The sequence below is a fragment of the Sapajus apella genome, unplaced genomic scaffold (genome assembly GCF_009761245.1).
Source record: "Sapajus apella isolate SASKATOON/1434 unplaced genomic scaffold, GSC_monkey_1.0 scaffold1, whole genome shotgun sequence".
Taxonomy (NCBI): domain Eukaryota; kingdom Metazoa; phylum Chordata; class Mammalia; order Primates; family Cebidae; genus Sapajus; species Sapajus apella.
Window position 1 is genome coordinate 15,818,837 of NW_022436941.1, and position 26,584 is coordinate 15,845,420.

The 26,584-nt window shown below is 41.3% G+C and overlaps 1 protein-coding gene across 4 annotated transcripts in view; it reads left to right on the plus strand.

Moving 5' to 3' along the window:
* The first annotated feature begins 1,684 nt into the window (after window positions 1–1,684).
* ZNF608 (zinc finger protein 608) overlaps window positions 1,685–26,584 on the plus strand; it is a 115,592-nt gene continuing 90,692 nt past the window's right edge. Inside the window, exons 1-2 of one of the 4 annotated variants that reach the window (XM_032266153.1) lie at window positions 1,685–1,976; window positions 5,337–6,425. In XM_032266153.1, coding sequence (XP_032122044.1) covers window positions 5,520–6,425 — 906 coding nt within the window. In that variant the 5' untranslated portion in view covers window positions 1,685–1,976; window positions 5,337–5,519. The other 3 variants (XM_032266083.1, XM_032266233.1, XM_032266312.1) reach the window with 3 other exon arrangements.

Genomic DNA, 26,584 nt, shown 5'->3' on the forward strand with positions numbered 1-26,584 from the left:
GGTTTATATATCCCAATAAAGGGTGGAAACTGCTGTTTATTACTATTTGCAGCCTCAAATCTAGTTCATTTATGGTAGTGAAACAGCTAATTGGCAATTTTTTTACGGACTAAATATACTGAAAGCTCAAACATAAGTCAATAGCCATTATTTAAAACATGTGACATAAATATTTTTATTGATCCACGAAGTCATCACTGAATATTTACATCAGAAGCTGTCTTCTGCTAGCACTCATTCACTTTATGTGTCCATATGACTCAGTTAAGACACAATCTTAAATTGCAATTGTCATGTGGAAATTACAATCCTAGTAGTACTGGCTCTTTACAATTTGAGATCACGATGCTTGTGATTCACAGTACCCTTTGACTTTAAGATGTCCACAGTTTAGCTCCTAAAAATAAAGGAAGGTAACAATAAAAAATTAAAAATTAAATGCACTCTAAAGGCTTAATATATGTAAATACATTAGCTTAAATATGTTACTGTTACACTAAAATGTTAAACTTGTTATTTCATATTAACCTCTCTAATCCTATGACCCGAGTCTCAAATACTTGGTTGCTGACATTTGTCCTATAATAAATTCTAAAATATTTCTGTGTTTGTGGATTGTAGATGTAGCATTCAGAGGATTTATGACACCATCTTCCCCACCAGAAAATTTGGGGGAAGAGGAATTCTGACCATCCCACGGTTTAAATATGTGTACTGGGACTATTTAAGGTTAATCTTCCTAGTACACTTATTTCTCACAAGTCGATTTTTTAAAAGATGAGGCCGGCCCGAGGTGTTACAACGGTAGGCTGGGGCCTTATTTAAATATTATTTTTTTCCTTTTTGGAGCCACATAACACCAGGTGGAAAAGATTTGTTACTAATTTCAGGGAAGAACCATTCACGTAGTGTTGGTTAAATGGTCGCCTGCTTTCACACTTCACTGCCTGTAGACCAGAGCCCTGGAAACAAAAGGGTTACTTGTTTCCCCACCATCGCCTTTACCCGCAGATCGATTTTTCTTATTTAATCAGCGAGTAAAAAGAGAGACACAGGGAAGAAAAAAAAAAAAAAAATTGCAGGAAGGGCAAAGTGGTGGGGGGAGGGTTGAAAGCCAGAAGCTGCAATACAGAAAATCAGTCTTGGGAGTTGGGCTGCGGAGTTCTTGGAACAAGGAAGGGAAGCCAGCAAAATGATCGCAGTCATTTCCACACAGCCAGCCTCCCTTTTCTCCTCGCTACGCGCTGGTGGCTCATTTGGCTTCCCTCTGCCACTGAGCGATCACATACATTATTTCCCCCAAGATAACACAATCAAACTTGTATTTACCGACATCCTCTCCTCGCAGCCTGTTTGAGATTTGTTTTAATAAATAAGTGTTTTATGTGAATGATGTAGTAATTGAAAGAGGCGCACCATTTTTTTTTTCCTTCTTACTGCGGGAGGTTCCTCAACCCCAATCTGGTTGGAAAATAAAACGCTTTGTCTCCACAACCACCCCCCACCGCACCCCCACCCGCTCTCAGTGTGTGTTTTATACGTGTGTATATCTCAACCCCCTACAGTAGCCAAGAGAAAGCAGCTAGCCAATGAGAGAGCCGAGTTTCATAAAAGCTGCTCTCTGATTGGCCCGATGCGAAAGGGCATTGGGAACAAAGAGAAGTCCCTTTCAGGTATAGAGGCTGAGAGCTTCTTTTGCTCCACTCCCCCTGTGTGTGTGTTGTGTTTCAGTCCTGATTTCAGTGTTGCAGAACAAGCTTGTTGTGTGTATGCACCAGGGGGATTTTTGTTTTGCTTTTTTAAATTTTAATTTTTGCTTTTATAAAAAATACACAGGACGGTCTGTGACATTTGATGGTCCATCTTCTTTAATAATAAATTTGTTGAAGAGATTATAATTTCCAAAATAAAGCGGCTGCAACCAAACACATTCAATGCAGTTAGAAGGAAAAGGTCAACTCGATCCAATACAGACCGTAAGTACGGTTGCGTGGTGTGTCTCTATATAGCACTTAGCGGGGACTTCATGCAGGGGAATGTGAGAGTTTTATGCATAGAAATGAGGAACTAGTTACAGGGTTTGGCTTTTGCATTTAGAACAACAACCCAAGAGGGTGAATTTTGTTCAGTAGAGGGTGAAGCATTTGTAAGTTCACACAAATTAAGCTTGACTCGGCACTCGGGGTAACTTGGAGTAAATTAGCTTTTGGGCTCTAACCCAAAGGAGAATAAAAGTGACACAGTTACATATCCTGGTCTGCAATGTCAGTTCTCTAGCTCACCTTACTCCCTCCCTCTCCTGTCCTCGCTCGGCAGACCACCCCCGCTCCAACCGATCCAGGAAAATGGGGGCAAGGGCAGAACAAGCCGATTTCTGTCTCCTGTCAGATCCCAGTGCCCGATAATTTAATATTAAACAAGGGAATAGTCACTCATTACATGTAATGGTGATAATTACCATTCGCCATCCCCTTAAAAAAAGCAAGCAACAAAAATACCATTAAGAGAAAAAAATAAAAGCTCCACCCAACCCAAACAAACCCACAAATAGTAACAATGGTGTGTTTATGACAGGACCAGGCTGGGGAGCAAGCAAAAGGTTTTTCTTTGTTTAATACATGTAGTGGGGGTCCCTAAACTCCAAGTAGCTAGGAGGTACCTTTCTCCCTCCCCCAGGCGTCCCCGTCCCTGGCCCCTTGGGAAAACCGACAAATTGGAGATAAGTTGAGGAAAGGTTTATAAAGTGTTTCTTTAAAACATCTGCTTCGCTCTTGTGCTCATTACATTTCACTCCTTCCGAACTTCGGAGATCCTACATCTCCGAGAAATGTTTCACATTCATAACTTGTAGCTTCGCTCACTGCGGGGTGCGCGGCGCGGGGAGGAGTGGGGGAGTGTGTGCAGGGGGAGGGGAGAGACCTTCAGCTTTTTTTTTTAAAGACCAGATCAGTATTTTCTTGATACGCTTGTCACCATTTTTGTTCTCACGACAACCAATTGAGCCCTTGATCCTCACGTGATGTGAAAGGCTTGCACTGTAACAAAATCGCTCCTTTTAGATGGTTGGTTCTTACTAACTCGCCCATCCCCCTCTCCCGGCCCCGACATTTCCAGCAAAGCGACTCTCTACTTCCAATCCATCAACAATTCATTACTGCTTTTAGCTTCCAAACGCCAGCTAATTAAAAATACTAAGCCAAGCTCCAGGGCCATCTGACTAAACACAGGAGGGGGTGGGCGAGAGGAGGAGGAGGAGGAAAGAAAAAATAAATAAAAGGGAGACACACCGTTGGCTGCGACTATAAGAGGGAAAAACTCCTGAAAAAGGTCGCCTTTAAAAAAAAAAACAAAAACCTTTTTTTGACTCTAATTATCGAATTACCACATGACTGATTGACCTGAGCGACAGAGGATTCCACCCCGCTCGGGAACTAGACTAGGAACTCAGTTCCTTTTTCTTAAAACAACATAAGACAGGAAAACATCACATCCTTTAGGTTTCGAAGACTGAGCCCATTTTAAACGCCGTTATTTTCCCCACACCGCCGCCCCCCGCCCCGAGCGAATGCTGTTATAACTGGTTTATCAGCTCACTGAATCATCTGCTCCCTCCTCCTCCACACCTTTCTTTTTCTCCTCTGGCCCAGCTTCTCATCCCACCCTTTCTTCCTCCTCCTCCTCCCTCTACTCCCCCCTCCTTTTCTCTTAAGTTAGTTCAAGAAATCAAATCTGTCAGGACGGGCGGAAAAATGCCACTTCCCGACTAACAGGCGGAATCCAGCCCAGATTTTCAGTCCTTTCTTCTTATTCTTTCTTCCCTTTCACTAATTTATCCCGATGTTAGCACATTCTGTCTTGTTACTAGCGGACGCCTGTAGGTTTGCTACATGGGATCATTACTGATCACGGTGACTCTGAAGTCTGGAACTGAAGGCGGAATGAGAAGTTGGGAAAACTTTTTTCTCTAAACTCTCTGTTTTTTAAAAAAACTATTATTCTCGATGCTTGTTAAGAGGAAAAAAAAAACCTTTGGTGCTTCTGTTGTGAATGTGAAACATTATCTTCCAGCTGTACAGTGACACATTTTTTTTTTAAGGAGAAAAGGACTGATCCGTTTGCCAAAAGGGGGGTGGGGAGGTGGAATAATGTTATCGAGTGATTATTCTGGCTGAGATGTGTTATTTGGTTTCTTCCTTCTTGATCATTTGGTGTTTAAGTAAAATGAGGCACAGGCTTGTTTGCCGAGTGGAGTGGGAAAGGCATTTTGATTTGCTGGCCTAATTAAAAAATGATAAAGGATTAAAAGGTAAGCAATGTCTGTGTGTGTGTATGTGTGTGTGTATGTATATTTATTTATTTTTTTCTTGACAATCAACTGTTAAAAAGGGGCTGATCCCTTTAAAAACCGTTTTAACTGCTCTTTGTCAAACACACACTCATTTGCGGTCATTGAGGCCACCTTGGCGCAGATCACTTAAAGTGTATGTCTTAATCAGTTTTCCGTACAGTCAGTAGCACCATATTTAACAGAGTGAGCAATTCTGTGACCTAGGAATACGGTAGAATTGTTTAAATGTATTTTTTTCTCAAAAGGCAGATATTTAACTTTTTATATAACACTGTCTTTTCTAGAGAGAAATGCTCTTAAAGACCTATATGTATAATTCAAAAAAAAAAAAATTATGTAAGCTGTTGGGGAAGAGAGGATAGGAGGGAGGCTTGTGTGTGTGTCGAGGGGGGAGTTATTGGTTGTGTTTTCTGTTCCTTACTAGGAACAAAAACCAGATTGCCCAGACAATTTGTAAAAAGAAGTACTGAAACCTAAAATTAGAAATAAGGAAAATTTAGCAACATTCTATTCTGAAAACTAGCCTCAGAACTTCCAGGGTCTGGTCTTTTAAATTGCACGATCTAGGACATGTTTAGGGATGTTTAAAGCTGTGTTCTTCCTTCTTGTCTGAGTGTTCAGGCTGTGTTTCTGGGGTTGAGATATCACATGTGCCAGACAGAAATCCTAAACTTTAAAAAGGAACACAAAAACCTTTCCGGACTGGAATCAGATCCTTAAGATAATTTAATGCTTTTAAAAAGGTGATTATCCTTGTGTTGTTGATAAAGGGATTTTCCTTTTAGCTACTGTAAGATGCTTACTGTCATGGGTTTATTTTTCGGGTTTGGTTATTTTCCTTTAAACCTGATATTGGACTATGGAGACAATACATGAGCCACCTTACTCTCCATCCTTCCCTGTCCCCCTTACTGACTCCCCAATACTAATCGTTTTTTATTCTGGTAACACCCAGACAAGAAATATTCGACTTTTCCCCCCTTCACAGGAAAAGGTGGACCTGGACTGAGGGTGTAAAATCCCTGGACACATTCGTGGGGCAGGAAAAAGAAGAGGAAGATTAGAAGATTTTTTTTTTCTTTGAGAGAAAGCCCAGCGGAGATAAACGAATGTCCCCTCATCTCCAAAGGAAAGTTCATCGGATTTTTATTCTAGAGAGCTCATCTTCAGGATGTCAGTGAACATTTCTACTGCAGGAAAAGGTGTGGATCCAAATACAGTTGATACTTATGACAGTGGCGATGATTGGGAAATCGGGGTTGGAAATTTAATAATTGATTTGGACGCTGATTTGGAGAAGGACAGACAGAAATTTGAGATGAATAATTCCACCAACACCACTAGCAGCAGCAACTCCAAGGATTGTGGAGGTCCGGCCTCCAGTGGGGCTGGTGCTACCGCAGCCTTAGCTGATGGCCTAAAATTTGCTTCTGTTCAGGCCTCTGCTCCCCAGGGGAATTCACACAAAGAGACCAGCAAATCAAAAGTGAAAAGGAGTAAAACTTCTAAGGATGCTAATAAATCTCTGCCTTCTGCTGCCTTGTATGGGATTCCCGAGATTAGCAGCACTGGCAAGAGGCAGGAAGTCCAAGGGCGCCCTGGAGAGGCAACTGGCATGAATTCAGCGCTGGGTCAAAGTGTGAACAGCGGCGGCAGCGGCAACTCAAACAGCAATAGTACCAGCACCAGCACCTCTGCCGCCACCGCGGGGGCAGGCTCCTGTGGGAAAAGCAAAGAGGAGAAGCCAGGTAAAAGCCAGAGCAGCCGAGGCGCCAAGCGGGATAAGGATGCAGGGAAATCCAGGAAGGACAAGCACGACCTGCTTCAGGGCCACCAGAATGGCAGTGGCGGCCAGGCCCCTTCTGGGGGGCACCTCTATGGCTTTGGGGCCAAGAGCAATGGAGGTGGCGCGAGCCCCTTCCACTGCGGGGGCACTGGGAGTGGCAGCGTCGCCGCTGCAGGGGAAGTTAGCAAAAGTGCCCCGGATTCAGGGCTCATGGGAAACGCTATGTTGGTAAAGAAGGAAGAGGAGGAGGAGGAGAGCCACAGGCGAATCAAGAAACTGAAAACTGAGAAGGTAGGATAAAGTCGCCTTCCTAGATGTCCTACTCTCCTCTGTGTGCATTTGTGTGGGTGTGTGGGGGTGTGCCTCTGTGTGCTTTACACTTCTTTATGCTTTCTGGTTCTTGGTGAGATTTCTGTGGTATGCATCTTTTATATTAAAATTTGCTATGGGGGAGCTTACTTGGGTACAGTGTTTGGCTCTTGCTTCTGCTGTCCTTGCTGCTGCTGCTACTGCTTGTGATGCTAGTGTTGGGTTCCCAGGTGGGAGGGCCTGAGTGTTCTAAGTACCTTTTTCCCTGTAGATTGGTTCCTCACTAGTCAGCAGGTTGCCGTGTGCTTTTAATAGAAAACCTGCCCATGTACTCGCTTGACTCTTGTCCTGGTTTCTTCCTTAAGGGGAACATTTTTCTATTTTAATTTATTCATCCTAGTATTGCTGGTAATGTGTTCTTAGGTGCAAGGTTCAAGTTTCCTCCCCCAGAGGAATGTCGAGGATTCTAATTTACATTCTACCCTCATCCTTTTTTTTTTTTTTTTTTGTTACTGTCTCCAAAATAGTATTGTGAAAGGGCACTCTTCTTGTTCTTGGTCCTGAATTAGACCCCAAGCTTGAAGCGTTGGGTCATTGGTTTCATAACTGCACAAAAACTGGATGGTTTTGCTGGCTGTTAGCACTCTACCCTCGTTCCCTCACCCAGTTCTTAGCTAGAGATTTAAGAGTGTTATCACTTGGATACCTAGCTTGACTGGGGAGCTGCTAAGAAGAATAAAACGGAGTTGCTGGACTGATGCTCATGAAATGTGCAAGCATAGCCAAAGGGGATGTAGACGGTTGAGTGAACCGGAGTACTAGAATGATGTGTTGCGTTTGAACGGTTGTGGATAGTTGATTTAGGCCGTTTGGACCCTTCCTCCCATCTTTGTATAAGTCTGTAGTTATACGCTGCCTTGGAAGAAGTGCCCGCCCCCACCCCCCACCGCGGGTGGTGCCGCTTAGTCATAGACCACATTGACTAATGTTTGGGGAAAAAAGGTGCTCTGTTCACCAGGCAGGTTGGGAAGGAGTTAGGGGTGTGTGTGATATTTCTGTGAAATTAACCTTCAGATTAATTCTACAAGTTGTGCCTTGTAGAAGATTTCTGTCGTGTGGGTTGTGGCATGGTTGTTTGGGAACATGCTTATTAAATAATTTTTTTTTTTTTGGCTATAGTTGGCGATTGGGATTGTAAGTGGTGATAATATGTCTTTGGAGAATTATTTCAATGTAAAATTGTTCACTGCTACTGAAACCTTTATATTCTTGTTTTTGTGTTCAGGATTTAAGTTGGAGTGTAAGAGTAAAGTTCTGATTTTTAAAAGTTGTGAGAGAGACGTTGACATGTAGATAATGCCAAGTTTGCAAAAAGCTTCCGAACACTTATAAATTCATGCCCTCTTGGGCAGGCGGAATTTGTACACTGATGAGTCTAAATGAATTTTTTAAAATTCCAGGTTTTGATTCTTATGTTTAAACGTGTAGTTTCCCATTATTTCTGCTAAAAGGCATTCTGAAATCTTCTCATTACTTAGTACAGTAGGGCATTTACTTTTGTTGCCAATAGTCTTCAAATTGCAGTTCTAATCTGCTTTAACTATCTAGATGAATTGCCCTAATCCAGTGCTCACAATGGCTGTGGTTAAGGAGTCAGAGCCATTTGATTGGATTCACTGGCTGCTTGGAATGTGGGAGGTACTGCCCTTTTGCATTCCCCTTAGCCTTTTAATCTTCCAGCCAAATGTTCACATTCAACAATTTTGTTTAGCTGGCAATCGGAACATTTCAGTATCTCAAAGGCTGCTGTCATGGCAACTGAGATTAGAGCGTGGTGTCGTTTCTCCAGTTTTTTGTGTTCTTTTCACTTTCCAGTCACAGAGGAAACTGGATGAAGAATGGAAGAATTAAATTATTCATATACATGCAACTCATCTTCAGTTAGAGCAGCATAAATGTGATAAATATGAATTACATAAATGAAGAGCAAACAAGTTAGAGTGGATCTGGAATGGGGGAGGGGAGAAAGCACATTGCAATTTAGATTCGCTTCTGGTCCTATACTAGAGGAAGCTGTGCCACCAATCTTAGCCACTGGAGTTGGCACAGGAGCCCCTCAGAGGCTTGGATCCAGGGGCTTGGGTCCTGCAGTATTGGCCATTCTCTGTCCAGGGGCGTTGGCTCACGATCTCAAATCTTATTCCTTAAGGCTTTCCTCCCCACCCCCACTTCACCCTGAGAACAACTTCCCTTAAGAATGCTTTCGGGGCCTGGCAGGGTCGCTCATGCCTGTAATCCCAGCACTTTGGAAGGCTGAGATGGACAGATCACCTGAGGTCAGGAGTTCAAGACCAGCCTGGCCAACATGGTTATACTTCGTCTCTACTAAAAAATACAAAAATTAGCTGGGTGTGGTGGCAGTCGCCTATAATCCCAGCTACTCGGGAGGCTGAGGCTGGAGAATCGCTTGAACTCGGGAGGCGGAGGTTACAGCAACTCCACATTGCACCACCGCACTCCAGCCTGGGTGACAGAGAGAAACTCCATCTCAAAAAAAAAAAAAAAAAAAGCTTTCATCCTTGGCACACAGAAATGGCACTCCCTTGCATGAATGCCACCCAGGAAAGTAACTCTAATTCCACTAACTAGTGGTTGCGTCAAATTAGGCATCAATTTGGAAAATACTTCCTACTGATATGAGGATAACTTTTTAGGAAGTAAAGATTTAGTAGGACAAGAAGCTTCACCTGGAATATTATATCAACCCTGAGGTTTTTTTGACATTTTATACAATGTTTTAATTTCCTTCAGCCTTGCTTGATTATCTGGGTTTGTGAAGAATAAGTGCCTTGAGAATGAAGATTATTAATTTTCAGCAATCATACGTGGCTCATGAGGGGCCACATGTGAAAACCAAAGGGGAGTGTATGTGTGTGTGCATTTTTTTTTCTGGTTGGAAGGTTCACAGGAGATTCATAAGACTTGCTGTCACTGGTTAATTTTCACAGCATGCTTAAATGTCTATTTTTGGTCTGTTTATTCTGTTTCTTCACTACACAAAGTCATGTAAAACATGATAAATTGGACCTTATGAAACCTAATTAAATCAATGACTGTTCTACTCCTTTATGTGGAAACCACAAGTATGTTGTAAAAGTCGCCACTCCCTTAATACGTGAACAAAATCAAAACATGCCATAATTCTAAGACGTTTGAGCTCCATTTCTATAGCCCATTTTGTGGTTAAGCCACCGGTGACATGTCTGAATAAGTAGATTTGACGGGCTGGCTTTTGGTTGTTAAAACCTGCCTCTCTACCCTCCCCTCCTTTCTTGTGAAGTATAATGGCATTGTATTGAAACTCTTCTTTATGTATCCTCCTTAGCCATCTTACAGTTTTGACTTATTAGATAGGGAGGCATTCAGCTGGGCTAACTAAATAGTTTATATAGAGTTGATGGGTTTATTTGATTTCTGGAAAATTCAAAAATATATACAAAAACTCAAAAATCTTGAAAGCAACTGATACTTAAACAGAAGTGAAAGGCACAGGAGGTCATATAGTTGTGTCTCAATACCTATTCAGAGAAGAAAATTATTTCTGTAATATCATATTGCTTTCATTAAGATGGCCCTGGTCATAAAGGTGGTGTCTACAAATGGACCTGTTCATAAAGGATATCATTCATTTTATTTTATTCTTTTGTAGAGGCCTTTTTATACTTCACCAGGCAATTCTGGCACGTTTTCTAAGTGAGTGTGAGCAATTCAAGAACATATTTTGATTAATGAGTTTGGTGGATGATATCTTTTTTTTTCAAATATAGTGTCCTATATGAATTCTACTTAGAGAGTATAGTGTATCTACTGTGAAATAAAAGGGCAGAAAGGTCACTTGCTATAATTAAAGAACAAAGTCCATTGTCAGACAGCAAACTGTTCTGAAAGCTACATAAGAGATTTAGCTGTTAAAAACTTTGGTAACTAAGGGTGGCTTCCAATCAGCGTTGATCCAACTCCTTACTTTTCTGTAGATTGACAGGGTTTTCTGAGGTAGGGAGGGGGGCTGCCCTTTCCCTAAGAACCCATGGAATTTAGGTATTTGTATGATAGACCTATCACTAAATTCTGACTTTAGTATGTGAAACCTATTAACTTTGCTGGAGAGAGAAGGAATACACATAACTCATCAAGATTGTTCTGTAGGAGATAAATAGTGTTTTGCAACTTTTAATAACTTTGTAAATAGTCTGTTAAAAACAGTGGGGGCAGGGGAGCAGGTGCGGTGGCTCCTGCCTGTAATCTCAGCACTTTGGGAGACTGAGGCGGGTGGATTGCCTAAGGTAAGGAGTTTGAGACCAGTCTGGCCAACATGTGAAACCCTGTCTCTACTAAAAATACAAGAAAATTAGCCAGGCATGGTGGTGTGCACCTGTAATCCCAGCTACTTGGGAGGCTGAGGCAGGGGAATTGCTTGCAACCAGGGATGTGGAGGTTGCAGTGAGCCAAGAACACAGGCCACCGCACTCTACTCGTGGGTGACAGAGTGAGACTCCATCTCAAAAAAAAAAAAAAAAAAAAAAAAAAAAAGTCGGGGGAGGGATTGATAGTCCAAATGTCAAGAGGTTAAGAATGCTCTACAAGTGAAATTGCTTGGCTGCAAGATGGTTTTAATTAGACTGTTATAAAGACTTATTTTTCCTAAGCAGCATTTTATAGTTAGTAAATGAAATGTATGCCGAAAGTGCTAAGCAGAAATCTCCCTAACCACAGAGGTGTTCAATAACCAGATTCAAATAACATGGAAAGTACCATCTGTTCTTCGTTTTCAGCATGAAAAAGAGGGATTGAATGGCTGAGATTTGCTCCAATTTCGATGATGTCTGTGTGTGTGCGTGTATTTTTTTTTAATTTAAAAAAGTTCACCTGGTACTTCATAGAAACTTGAAATTGCAGTAATATGAGCAACACTGTGAAAACACATGTTCCCACATTTATTTTAACCAGTTCCACTTTCATTTAAAAGATTTCCAGAAGCCCGGCCATTGAACACTTTATAATGGTTGTACAGTTCCTGCAGGCAATCACAATGAGCGGTCAGCTTTTCGAAAGATCTGACTATTTAGTCAGTACCTGAATTATTCTGTCAATTTTCCCCCTGGAGGCAAGGAGGGGAAAAGGCTCTCACGCTAATTCTGGTCAGCGTTTATCAGTTAATCTAATTGTGTGAGATATTGCTGTGGGCTGGTGTTTACTATACATAGAGACCTTGTTCTTGTTCAGAGCTGTAATCTAGGATTGTTGATAATGAGGAAAATATCCTTTTAAGGGTAACTTTTGAGTCTTTGACTTTTAGACACTAAGAATCTTGCTTCTGAGTTTAGTTAGAGCCCTGGGTAAAACATTATCCGGCCTCTGTTTGAGGTCTTTTATTGAAGCTAATGACTGGGCTTGTGCCTCCCTGAGATAAATGACATTATCTCTGAGTGGACTGACAGGAAACAGACATGTTAATGGTGAAGCTGCAGGGAGGATCTGCTTGGGTTCTGACAAAGGAGTCGAGAAAGGGACCCCTGGTTGTGGTCATTAACACATAATGCATTCTTGCTCTTCCTAAGAGGCCCTTGATAATTGGAAAGCTATTTTAGCCACAAGCACTTAAATCATAAATCTACTACTCCTAGTTCCTTTGCATTCTTAAAAGTAGTAAAGTAATGTGTTTTTTGTTAACAAGTGTGTGATCTGGTTTTTTAACGTGGTGGCAGTTCTAGGCTGCCTGGGTAATGACGTGTGGGAGAGCTGCACATTGAACTGTTTCTATCAGTTCAGATTCTTCTTTGTCTTTCAGCACTGCTCAGCCATCCCTCTACTTTAATAAAGTGAAAAAATGGGTACGGAGCAGAAAAGAAGTCATTTTTCTGTTTGAAGATGTCTTGTGGGAGGGGGATAAAATCCGTTTTGTAAGATTTTGTGCAGTGATTGGAATGCGATGAAACCTGACTTTTGGAGTGGATGTTTTCAAAAGTCATGGGCATAATTGAGTTTCAGTGCAGTTTAAACTCTCTGCTTCTTGAACAAAGATAATTGCCATGTTGAACACACTCTAGAGGTGTAGAAGAGGTGAAAGGATCATGTTATTCTATTCTTTAATATTAAGCACTGGAAGTTTTTCATAGTAATTACTGCAGTACACATAGTTTTGATTGCCAGCACTCTGAACTTGCCAGCAATCTGAACATCAAGGGTTTTGCTTGAATACTAAACAGTTTATTCCTAAATTATTTGTATTATGTTCTTGTGTAATGTGCAAGTCAGAACTGAAGAAATACTGGGCTATCCTTGTTAGCAGAATCTTAGGGAAAACAAACCTTCTTCATTAGGACTGTTGTCGATAAATGATCATAATACCCTCCTCATGTAGTCATTGAAGATTAAAGGGATGGAGAACAGGTGAGCTGCCTGCCTCAGTAATGACTTAGGTTGTCATTAGAGAGTAAGTAATATGTGTATGATATTGGTGCCCTGTAACTGATATTTCATAGGTGTGTGTGTATATAAATGTTGTAATCACATATACAGATGTTGCATTGGGAGTATTTGGTTAGTATGAGCTTTATTCTTTAAAAAATCTTCACTGGTGGTTTTATGTTCCACTCTGCTGCAGTGTATATGGACCTCTCCCTCTGTGTCTAATTGTCTCTCCCAACTGCAGTTTCACTAGGGACTACTTGCTCCCTGTCGCAAATTCTTTTTAATTTCAGCTCAGGGTTTTGGCAATGGGAACAAAACCTTTGCAACTGAATGAAAGGTTGTTAAACTATTCATAGTTGATTGACCCAGCAGTTGGGCTGTTTGTAATGTTATTTTGAGAGGTCAAAGGATATGCAAGAGGGTGAGACTTAGCACTTTGCTCCTAAAGCTGATTTTTGCATATTTGCTAAATTTTGCTTAGCAATACCTTTGGGAATGTAGTACAAAATGATGGGTTTTGCCTTAAGAACGGAAATGATCACAAAGCAAATACTTATATTTTGATGCGTCAGTGGGCCTGGAACCACAGGGATCACATCTGATATTCAGAAGGCTTTTTCCCCTAGTGAAACTAAATGAAAACTAAAAGGTATATATTAGAATTGTAATAGATAACTCAAAGGAAAGGGTGTTTCACTTAGAACAAATGGGTTTGAAATGATGAACTAATACTTCCGTGGGTTGTTCAAAGCCACTTTCTCTTCTCTCTTATCTCTACCCCCGACCTAGTTTGATTATTATTCACTGTGACTGTTCCAGCCCAACCACTGATCTTTCTGCCTCCTGGGAATCCTCATTGTCAGCTAGCACCTTAAGAAAAATGTGCCTACAGGGACATTTAGGCATATTCCAATAATGCCATATGAATGCAGCTTTTACAGTTTAAAAAGCAAGTAAAAATATATTGATTATATTTTGTGTTGTACATAATGATTTCAGAAAACAGATATTTAGGTTGTGGGATTGGCTTATTATGTTAACCAGAGAGCAGATGGCATGGTGCCACAGACGTATAATTTTACTTAAAGGGACTTTTAAGGTTTTGATGTGTTTTCTTTTCCTCTTATTTCCCTGATGGCTTCTTTTTATTGAAGGGTAACTTAAGGAGACCTGGTAGCAATTTTACTGCCTTCCCCTGACAGTTTGAAATAATAGCGTGGTCTTCGGTTGCACTGATCTTCTACCAGTCAACTCGATTCTGGTTTTTGTCATGTGGCACAGAATTTTTAAAAAAGTGTTTGTAGTATGTTTTAAGAAGTGGACTCTTTTATTTGCCTCAATTAGCAACAGACGACAAAGTTCCAATTGGTCATACTTTCATAAACTCCTGGAAGTCACTGTTTGTCCTTTTGATTAAAGAAAACTCATGGTTTAGTTTCCTAGGAAAGCACATTTGGCCCTCTGGCTGCTTTTGGTACACTTTTTTGTCCTTTGCATTCGTCACTGAAGGTTCAAAGGTTGTGTCTAAGTTGTTCCTAGTTAGGTTAGAAAGTGTTCCCCATGCTGGAGAAAATGTACCTTTTTTTATCTTTTAACTACACTTATCATGTGTTTGAATTTAGTTGGCATAAAAGTACCTTTTGTTTTTGTGCCTAAATTTTACAGTTTTATCCATTCTTCACCTCAAACATCATCAGGATGAGTTGGAAAGCATCTTCTAACTTTTTTCTTTTTTGAGACAGAGGGAGTCTTGCTCTGTCACCCAGGCTGGAGTGCAGTGGCACATTCTCGCCTCACTGCAACCTCCACCTCCTGGGTTCAAGGGATTCTCCTGCCTCAGCCTCCCGAGTAGCTGGGACTACAGGTGCGTGCCACCACGCCGGCTAATTTTTTGTATCTTTAGAAGAAATGGGGTTTCACCATGTTAGCCAGGATGGTCTCGATCTCCTGACCTCGTGATCCGCTCGCCTCGGCCTCCCAAAGTCCTGGGATTATGGGTGTGAGCCACTGAGCTCGGCTGGCACCTTCTAACTTTTTTTCCCGAAGTGTGCATAGCCAGACCAGATTACTTCTGGATTTCCTGTCACTTCCTTGGCTGATTTTATGGATGGCTCATTTTAAAAACAACAAAAATGTTTGAATTGGAAGGGTTGAAGCCTTGGGTTTTCATTCTTCATGGAAAACTGTTTATTTGTGTGTGGTTCACCACAGTACATGGATAATACTATCAAATCTGTGCTTTATTATAGGCTTATGACTAGCACAGCAGCACTTCAGTTATGTGTTCCTGTGCTTTAGTTCTTTGCCAATTCTTTTGTGATGGAAATGAAATTAGAACTGAATCTTTGCAGCGAAGGGGAAAATAGGCACAACAAATAGAAACTATCCCTTGAGCCAGTTAAGAAGTAAGCAGTGGTGATTAAACATGTTTTTTTTTTTTTTCTTCAAAGTAAGTGAAACACAGAGGAAACTACTTCCATTTAGCTTTTCCGTGAAGATAGGTGGAAGATGAGCTGAACGCTTTGAGAAGTGGAGGCTGCAACTAGACTCTATCTTATCCCCTTGTATCGTTTGACATCTTAAGTAATTGAAAAGCGATTCGTATTCCCAAATCTTTAAACTTCTCTGAAGGTGTAATTTGAGTTAAGTAGTATTGTTTGTTTCTGCTCTCCAAAGGGAACAACATGATGTTAAAACAGAGCAATTGAGCCTCTCCGCATCCAACTCCATTTGGCCAATTGTCTCCATTTACATTCCTTGCCCAAATCTTTCACCAGCCTTTCCCATGATGCCGCAGCAGATGCCAGACACTGAAGTCGAAAGCGAGCAGCTGTTTCCAAACATTACTCCATTGCTGTATTATCCTCCACAATCTGCTTTCTTTTGCTCTCCCCTTCCCCCATTCTTAAAATAAAGAAGCCTTCTCTCCCCCTTGGACTTTTGCATCCTCCAGCTGATCAGTGTGTCGGTTATCCGTCTTATCAGTCGCACTGGGTTCTTCCGCAGGTCGGTTGATTGTTCTCTTTGGGAGCAGATGGAGTGCCCTGGGCTCCTTGGGGCGCAGCCGCCGCCTCCTCAGGCCCGGGGCTGCGCGCTCCCGACGGGGCGGCGGGGGCGTGCAGCCGGGGACGCGCCCTTCTTCCCGCCGGGAACCCGTTTATGGCCCTGAGCGCTGTAAATCTGTCAGCTCTTCACAACGCCTTCACCTCTTTCTTCATTTGCTCCAGCTTCTAGTTTGACAACGTTCCCCTGAGGCAGAATTCTAATCTGCTTCCAATTAGTTGCAAAATGTGACTGAAATTTCCACATTATGACTGCTGTTTTACTTGCACGCACACATCTAGAAACAAATTAATGCTCTTGAATATTTATTTTTTGAGCCCTTGGATTTACTTTAAGAGGAAGAGTTTCCAACTGTTTGGAATGACTTCCAGGATTTGCATCCCCCCCCCCCCCCAAAGCCTCATATACTGGGTACATTCAAACAAAACAAAACCACGGTGGTTGCCTGCCTCTCCCTTAATAAGCCTTTCCCGTCTTTTCAAGATTTCCCAAAATGTATTGCATATGTTAAAGTAATGCAAATAAATTTTGTAGTATTTCTAAAATAAACAAAACAGGGATGTTTGGCTAAGGAAGGGTCCCTATGCAGTGTTTTAATAAAAGAGAAATACACACACATTTCCTTCTAAATATAGCTTAAGTATACTTTGGCCAAAACACAAAGACTTTTGTTCCACACGTTTAAATTCTTTCATTCAGTATTCAAAAGCTGTAAACCCAAATAAACGAATTGGGTGATTAATTGGCTTGGCACACATCTAAGGGCAGCATTAAAGAAGTCACTGTGGGCATTAATGTGCACCCAAGTTTTTGTGTAGGTCTCTGGAGCACACCCTCCCCAAGTGAGCGGCTGGAGTGGTTTTGCTGAAATCAGCTTAGTGGGTGGGTTCCTGTGACTTTGGTCTTTCCAGCCCCTCTGTCCGCGGCCAGTGTTAGGAGAATGGACCTGACTCTGGGCTTTGGGGTGGTTCAGTTTGGAGGGTGATCATAACCCCAACTCCATTTCCTCTCTTTAAGTGATTTTTTTTTTGAAACAAAGATGTTGATCCTCCTAATTGTATGTAAATATTAGAGTTCTTTAAATCTTGATTGCTGAGAATGTCAAGTTAAGACAACCATTTTATTACTTGCCTTAAAGACTGCTTTCTCAAGTACTGGAGAATTTTAGTACCAAGACAGTGGATCCTTGGATTAGTGTTTGTGAAAAGGTGCTACTCTTAATGTAAACAGCGAAATTTACTGATGCATTTTATAGTAGAATTAGTCTTCAAGCACCTTGGCAGATTGATATCAACAGTAATAATGGGCTTTAAAGAGGTGTGAAGGATTTTATTGATGGTAAAGTGGTTATGTTGATCGCATCACTCAGTATTAGTTTCTGAGTAACAACTGCACGTGTAAATGGATGCATAAGATTTTCTAAACGTTTTTATCATATATAATCATAAAACCCTATATTGATTGATTTAGAATGCTCTTTTATATGCTACTTTGAATTTCTAATCAGGAGGTGGAGAATTTATTCCATTTTGTTTAAACAAAACCTATTTGAAATTATTTATTATATATATAGAGTATATATTATTTAAATGATTTTCTAAAAACTTATTTTTAGATATGCTAGAATTCCATAAAAGAAGCAGGAGTGCTCTTTGTATTGCTTCCTTTTTTCTTACTCAATGACTTGTAGTAGAAAAAAACCAGCCAGATTGAAATCCTTAAAAATTTAAAATGTTGGGCCTTCAGATTGCAGAGACCTCCTGGGTTAAAAAAAAAAAAAAAAAGAAAGAAAATAATAGTGGCTCCGTAGTGAAATGCTCACAATAGCAATGATTGTGGTAGCCCCTCAAGTCCTGGGGTTCACTAATTACCCTTTAATGAGGTCAGTCTGCCCTAGCTTTTTGCCTACCTTGGGAGGAAAAGCACACAAGACAGTTGGAGTTCAAGTGGATCTTGCTGTATTTTGCAACTTAGCATAACTGCTTTGAAAACCCCCAGGGTGCTTAATTGGGGCCTGGGCATTTTTGTTTGGGGGGAGACTACACACAGCTCCTCATTGTGCTTGTAGGAGCCACTGTGCATCTTGGAAGCATTACATGCTTTTGTTGATGGTGCATAGTTTTATAAACTCCAAATGAGATTATTGCTTTTTAACCATTGGGAGGGCTAAATAATGGAAGAACCTAGAAGTCTTTGGGTTGGGCAGCCGCCAAACAGTTACAAAAAAAAAAAAAAAAAAAAAAAAAAAGAAAGAAAAAAGAAAAAGAGAGAGAGAGAGAATGAATGGTTTAATTGTAGAGCAAACCATTTGTTTACAGATTAACATTTACTCGGTCACCAAATCCTGTGGACGAGGTGAAAGAATGAGGCCGTAAGGTACAGAAATTGAATGCCCAGTGTTATGTTTTGTTATCATGCTCAGCTGTTTTTACCCTTTTTTTCACAAAGAAGGCAGCGGAAGAATGAATTGTTTAATGGTGAGAACTGCTGGCCAAGTGCACTTTTTAAGCTGTACAGAGGGAGGGAAGAAGGAGAGTCAGGTTGTTATTTCTGTGCTGCCTGGTCAGGAAGCAAAAATCTTAACGTTCTTCTGGCTGAGAAAGGGGCTACAAGACTGTTGCTGAATCTTCCTGTTTGCTCGCTCAAGGATGAATGGTGGTGATGGAGGTAGAAGTAGAAACTAGAAGAAAGGTGTGTGGGAAAGAGGGTGGTTGGGGAGAGCTTTTGTTGTAAGGGCCCTAGACAATGCATTCTCTTGAATAGTTGGGACCATTTATAGAAATTCCCCACAATTTCATTAGTTAGTAGCCCTGTTTCTGAATAGAAGGGGACTCTCCAGCAACAGCAGTGAAGTGGTACAGCAGTTTTGGAGGGGGAGAAGCTGTTGCCTGGAAGCCTGAATGTCAGTATGTCTTTTTTTTTTTTTTTTGAACAAACAAACAAACAAAAAGCCCTTTTCTAAGGACTAGAAGACCAGAAATCATGGCATTTGTCCATGTTGTAGTTGTAGTTTGTCCTTCTAATCTTCTTGTGAATAAATAGGTTTCTGGAAAGAGCTAGTATTGTTTCTAGAAGTATCATTCTAAACACTCCCCCACTCACTGCTTTTATTTTTAGGTTAATCTTGGGAGTGAAACTCTTCATCTTAATCTGCTCTTTTGTATATAAACTGTCTCCCTTTATGATAACTCAGGATGCTTTGTTGCCACATGGTGGGGAAAAAGTCCATTTCTTCTGTAACATTAAAATCGTTTGTTTATTGATACATATTTGATACATTGAAATTTTAAATATCTTAATTGGCCTAAAGTGATCTTGTTTTGTTTTTCTCCTTACTTTAAGTTCTGGTATTATTTATTATTTTGGTATCATGATCCTTTTGAAATGGCATGATTTTTGAGTCCAAACAATGGCTGATGATTTTTGAGTCCAAACAGTGACTGATAGCTTCATTTTATAGATCTATTTCTTCTGAGGGGCGGTGAACAAGAGGAGGATTGTAGGAATTGGGGAGGCAAAGAGAGTGTAAAAAATTAATCTAAGTAGTTTCAGTCTTGTCGAACTGCTGCTTACTTTTTAAAGTCCTATTGCTCATTCCTGAAGCTTTCCTGTTAATATTTTCCATATTAGTGAGGAAAGAGACTGGATTTTACTTCTATGAATGTCTAAACTTCCAAACTTCTTTTTTTCCTGAGATGGGGTCTCACTGTGTCACCCAGGCTGGAGTGCAGTCACTTGATCTCAGCTCACTGCAACCTCCAACTCCCAGGCTCAAGAAGTTCTCTTGCCGCAGCCTCCCCAGTAGTTGGAATTACAGGTGTGTGCCACCATGTCCGGCTAATTTTTGTATTTTTAGTAGAGAGAGGGTTTCAACATGTTGGCCAGGCTGGTCTCAAACTCCTGACCTCAGGCAGTCCCCCAGTTTGCCTTCCCTAAGTACTGTGGTTACACGTGTGAGCCACCATGCCTGGCCTAAAACTCCAAACTTTTAAATCTCATAAAACTTAACATTGCCGTAGTCACTAAGTGGACTAAATTTGTATAAACACATTTTTTTAAAGTTATTCCGAAAAAAAAAAAAAAAAAAGCATGTATTAACAGTGGGAAAACCTTCAGATGCTCACCTAAATGTGATTTCTTTGGTTGTTTGAATGTTAACGTGCTCAGTCTAGGTTTACTTAGCAAACCAGAACAAAAGTGCAAAGATAAACACAGCTTCTCTTAATATTTGTGACAGGCTAAAGGCTTTGCAATCTTGAAATTGCTCTACAATTTTAATCCTTGCTCTACAATTTTAACCCTTCCTGGAAAGAAAGCTTTTTACCAAATTGTCAGTGCCTCCACAATATGAATGCTTCTGAGGATTTAAAAAACACCCCCCCACCAAATGTACATTTTATTTTAGCAAGTTTAATCTGTGCTCACACGTAGCGTAAAGAATGGAGAGTATGCGCTGAGCTTTCAGCCCCTCAAAATTTAGTATCGACAAGAGTTCTTCTTGTCTCTTGCTTCTCTGTAACCTGTTCTGTATACTACAGACGTGGGTCCTTATTGTTGCCCATATAAAATGTGAAAGGACAAATGCCAACCTAAGACACTCTGAAAATGATTTTTATAAACCTGTTTACACCAAAGTCTAATACTCTCTATCTTAGATCATATTAAAGGCTTTAAAGTCTCTTTTGAAAGACTAGCATTTGCATCCATAAGCCTGCTGTAAATTCCTGTACATTATTTCCTTGTAAAAACCAGTATTTTCCATTTACTTGGAGTCAGTACAGCTGCGAGAGTTACTTCCAGCAGATAATCCTGTCTAGTTTTAGATTGGTAGAGATTCTGTAATATCTATGGTTATATACCGGTGATTGGGTGACAACACGAAATCACTTGCCCATGTTGGATTTCAGCTCTGTAAGTATATTGGATCTTAAACATGTTAAACTGTCCTTTTTTGACACTTACAGTAAACTCTGAAGAGGGTCGAAGGCTTTCACACTTGAAAAATCTAGAAAATGCCCTATGTATTCAAATCACATTTTTGCCGGTGTTTAACACATAAACACAGATCTCTTCAAATCACTTGTGCATTTGGTGAGCAGCTTGCCAGCACTCACCAGAAGCAGGAGGAAGTTAAATGGTGGTGAAAAAATAGGTACTGTTTTTATCTTTTGCCGGTAAAATAAATTCTGAAAGGTTTTTGAATAATTCTACTTTGGCTTTGTTGTTCCTTCAGGATCTCAAGAATAATACTAATCGTACAAATCTGTGCAGTGAGGTGTAGTTGCTCCCATGTTATTTGAGCTTGAATGTGCGTGCATAATTGGAGAGATTGTTGGAGAGAGAGTGTTTTGCTGTGGGAGATGTGGTTTAAATCCTAGCACTGAGCATAGCATTTACTTTCTCAGCTTACCCACAAAATCTGTGACTAATTTAGTGAATGTGAAGATTTTTGTCCAGATGGTTAGGTTTAATTGTAAAAACTGGAAAGATTTCAAAGTACCCTTTGGGGAAGTGCGGGAAACAACAAGTAAACAACAAAAAAGAAATAAAAGTAACCACAGATCGCTAAATATAGCATAGATGAATATTTTATATTTATAAACACACATAGACATATATGCTTAAACATACACACATATAGAAGTACAGTATTTACAGTCAAGGAACAGCTTAAAGAATTTATTATCACAGCACGAACCAATACAATCGAGAAGAGAAGTAATTTTTAATGTTTAAGGATTTACTATGTTCTGTTCTTAAGTGGTTCCTGAATTTGCGTGTTTAGCCTTTCCTGGGCTCAGAATAGGTTTTCCCTCCAGCGTGTTAATATACCACTTTCCTGCCACTGGCTATTCTTGGATTAGGGACATTGTTAGGTATCTCACCAAACATAAGGGCAAAGATTCCTGTCACTCAGGACTTCCATTGGGTGGTCTTTCCTCTCCGAATGCTCTCCGAGGCCTGGGCCAGCCTGCTCTTCCCAAACTGCAGCTGTGAAGCTCAAAGAGGGAGTAAGCTTGCAAAGGGACAGTGAGAGGGTGATTAGTGTGCTATGGCAGGACGAGCCTTCTTTTAAAACACCATACATTCTTCACACTTGTTGCATTTGATGGCCATGCCGGAATGAGTACAATAATCGGAACTGATGCTTTTAAAGCTACTCAGGACCTCCTTCTGGTTGCTTTCTGTGCAGATGAGAGCTTAAAGCACAGGAAAGCACTCTTCCCCCTTCGTAGAGTGAGAATACTGGTGACCTAAATCTTGGGCCCATAGATTAGCTTTGAAGTTGGTGGGCTAATAGGGTTCTATAGTGAATTTTATTTGTGTTACCTGGAATTATAAGAAGAGAAAGAAGAGTGATGTGTCATGGGGTTAGGAAATAGCGGGACAGCAGGTGAGGTTATGGGGCTGTAGATAAAGTTGGCATTGTTTGAGTGCTTAGGGTTTATGATACTATATAGTCTACAAGGCAAGGAACATGGATATATTTCTTGCACTTGAGTGGAAATATGCCCAAATATTTATAAATCAACATATTTCATAATATTTAGGAAATATAGAGAAATGAGCTAAATGTATATTTATCATAAATCAATTGCTGTAAGATTTGATTATTGAGTCCTTAGTATTTAAAAATGGCTCAAGGAACAAGTTTGAGGTTGTCTTGAATGGTAGGGAAGATAAGCAGAAGGCCAGCCATGTTAAGATAGTGATTTTCAGATTATGGAAAATCTGCATAGGATAGGTCAAGAGAAGGTGCTTCCTGTGGAAGAGTGAGTACTGCATATGTATTCGAGGCTATCGCTATTGCCAGTAGCATGGGAGAGCTAGATAAACAAAAGGTCAGCCACCCCAAAGCAGAGGTGATCTTTGTTTTCATCCCCTTGGCTGTGTTCCTTCTGAAAATATCTTTCTGATATGTTGCTATGCACTTTCTAAAGCCTATTTTTTTCCCTCCATTTATCAAGAACTTTGCCCTCCACCACCAACCTATTGAATGATCCTTAAAGTGATTTTAAGATTCAAGATAGGGCCTGGTCTGATAGGGGGAGAGGTGTAAGAACTTTCCCGGTGTCTTAAGTCACACCTCTGGGCAGTCTTCTCTTCTGCCTATTGGTAATGCTGTGTTTGAAGAGAACCTCCTTTATAAATGTTACTGAAGATACTTGGAGATGGTAACAAGGTATAACTGATGAGGTTGAAGCTGTATCTGATGTGTGTGTGTGTGTGTGTGTGTGTGTGTTGGTCTGATTTTTTTTTTTTTTTTTTGAGATGATGTTTCGCTCTTGTTGCCCAGGCTGGAGTGTAATGGTCTTGGCTCACCACAACCTCTACCTCCCGGTTTAAAGCGATTCTCCTGCCTCAGCATCCCAAGTAGCTGGGATTACAGGCATGTGCCACCACACCTGGCTAATTTTGTATTTTTAGTAGAGACAGGGTTTCTCCATGTTGGTCAGGCTGGTCTCGAACTCTCGACCTCAGGTGATTCACCCGCCTCTGCCTCCCAAAGCTCTGGGATTATAGGTGTGAGCCACCGTGCCTGGCCCTTGGTCTTAATTTTTTTTTGAGACGGAGTTTTGCCCTTGTTGCCCAGGCTGGAGTGCAATGGCACAATCTTGGCTTACCACAACCACTGCCTCCTGGTTTCAAGTGATTCTCCTGCCTCAGCCTCCCAAGTAGCTGGGATTACAGGCATGCACCTCCATGCCCGGCTAATTTTGTATTTTTAGCAGAGACAAGGCTTCTCCACGTTGGTCAGGCTGGTCTCAAACTCCCGACCTCAGATCATCTGCCTGCCTCTGCCTCCCAAAGTGCTGGGATTATAGGAGTGAGCCACCGCACCTGGCCCTTGGTCTGACTTTTTTTAAAAGGGACTTTTATAACTAATTTAAGAAGTGAAATTCAATAGGGACCTAATAAGAAAATGAGATCCTGAGGATTGATACCATCTTGAAAGCAGTATATATTTTATATATTTCCTTATTCCATATTTGTTAATATATTTTTACATATATATTCAGTTATATAAGTTGGGCTTTCTAGAATTTTTCTGCAAGTTTCTAACATATCCAATGAAATTGATTTGAGAAATAGAAATAAGAGAAGCAGTGTGCATAAATGACAGAGATTCTGTGAGGGCAGCTAGCTATATAAGGTCAAGGCTACTGGAATCCCAAGGACACAAGGCAGAAAGATAATGGATGTGATAAACTCAATATAACTTGGTTTTGTTGTTGTTGTTGTTGTTTTTTGAGACGGAGTCTTGCTCTGTCACCCAGGCTGAAGTGCAGTGGCACCATCTTGGCTCACTACAACCTCTGCCTCCCGGGTTCAAGCAATTCTCCTGCCTCAGCCTACAGAGTAGCTGGGATTATAGGCATGTGCCGCCACGCCCAACTAATTTTGTATTTTTAGTTGAGATGGGGTTTTACCATGTTGGACAGGCTCATCTTGAACTCCTGACCTTGTGATACGCCCACCTCAGCCTCCTAAAATGCTGGGATTACAGGCGTGAACAATACAACTTATATGAGTAGTGGTACTTTTTATTTCCTCTGAAGCCTTGACTTGGGGAGAGGAGAGGGTTTTAAGGTTAACAGAGTACAGGGTTGTGAAATTTTCCATTAAACACCCTGGCACATTTAGAACACAGTGGAGAAGAAATTTACCAGAAAAAATAGAGTAGGAGATTTGCCTACTTCCTGCAAACCTCTGTTGCTGTTGCTGTAAGACCTTTGGTGCTGGGAACTACAGGTAAGGGATGAAGTACAGATCTCACTGTGATTTTGAAGCTCTATTACAGGGTAGAGGCCTGCGTTAAGTACAAGCTTGAGATGGGAGAGAAAGAGCAGGTTCAGCAACTGATGCCGAACTGAGAGAGAACCCAAAGCCCGGAATTCCAATTGCTTGGATGTTTGCACTTATTTTTCTGGATGTGCTTCGTAGTCTGTTTCTTGGCTGACTGCACATGCTGTAAAATCCACTCAGATAACGCACATGCAATGTTTGGGCACAGAGCATGTCCAGATTGGACTGGGAGTTGCACAGAGGCCAGGTCATGCAGGGCCTTGGAGGCCATGGTAAGGAACTTGGATTGTAGTTTGAATGTGATAAGAAACCATTTCAGAATTTTGAGCAAGGAAGTGACTTAAAAAAACACAAACGCACAAAACAAACCTTACTGTTGACTGCTGTGTGGAGAATTGATTGCAGAGAGACAAGAAGAGGACAGGGAAATCAGTTATTAGACGTCTACAGTGGTCTTGGTGAGAGAAGATAGCCTTCTTTGGTAGGCATGGAAGTGGTGGAAGTGGCAGGAAGTGGTCCCATAGGCCTGAGATGATGAGGATATGGATGTATGTGGAGTTGTGAAAGAATGAACATTAAGGAAAATACCTGGATTTTGGAGGTGGGTGGAATCAAGAGTTGTGACTCCATTTTGATATATCCTGTGGCTGCCAACTGATTATGTTCCTTCCACAGGAAGGCCAGGGCTGGAGACACAGACTGGGAGACATGGGCAAATAGGTGGGCTTCACAGTTATTGGGTTGGAAGAGGTCACTGCTAGAGTTAGTGTCAGTGGAAAAGATGAGGGCCCAGAGGTGGGCTATGGAGCAGTAGGGGCCAGCGCTGTGTCCGCTGAGGGGGAAGAAAGCCCAGCCAGTCTGGTGTTTCTGGAAAGCAGTTGAAGAAATTCCAGCAAGGAGGGTATGATCAACTGTGTCAACTGCTGCCAAGAAGTCAGGTTAAAATGAGACTCAGAATTGATTTTTGGTGACATTAGCACAAGCAGTCGGAGGTAAAGGGTTGTGATGGGGAAATACAAAAGTCTGATTGGAGTGCTTGGATTTTTTGTGGATGGTGAGAAAAAACAGGACACGATGAACAGATCACCCTTTTCTATAAGGGACAATAAGATGAGGGAGTATCTGTGTGTGTTTGTTTTTTTCCTTGAGATAGAGTCTTGCTGTGTCGCCAGGCTGGAGTGCAGTGGCTCCATCTCAGCTCACTGCAACCCCCGCCTCCTGGGTTCAAGCAATTCTCCTGCCTCAGCCCCCCCGGTAGCTGAGACTATAGGTGCGAGCCACCACCCCCAACTAATTTTTGTATTTTTAGTAAAGATGGCGTTTCACCATGTTGGCCAGGATGATCTCAATCTCTTGACTTCGTGATCTGCCCACCTTGGCCTCCCAAAGTGCTGGGATTACAGGTGTGAGCCACCGTGCCCAGTTGTATCTATCATATTTAAAGTGGAGAGCCCTCACAGCCTGTTTGTATGCTGATGGGAATGATGGGAGGGAGATGGAGAAGGAGCTGTCCACGCTAGACAGAGAGGAGACAATCTCCTGGAATAGGCTGCAGCCGTGGGTCTCTGGAGCTAGAACAGTCCTCCGTTATAACAGGAGAGACGGAACATGTACAGATTTGGGGGTGGTACAGTTTTTTCTAGAAAAAAAAAAAAAAAAAAAAAAAAAACTAGAGTGTTTTCATTTTATCACTGTGCAGGGTATTGTTGCTATGTTAAGGAATTTAAAAAAATACACATGTTGGCCAGGCACAATGGCTCACGCCTGTAATCCCAGCACTTTAGGACGCCGAGGCGGGC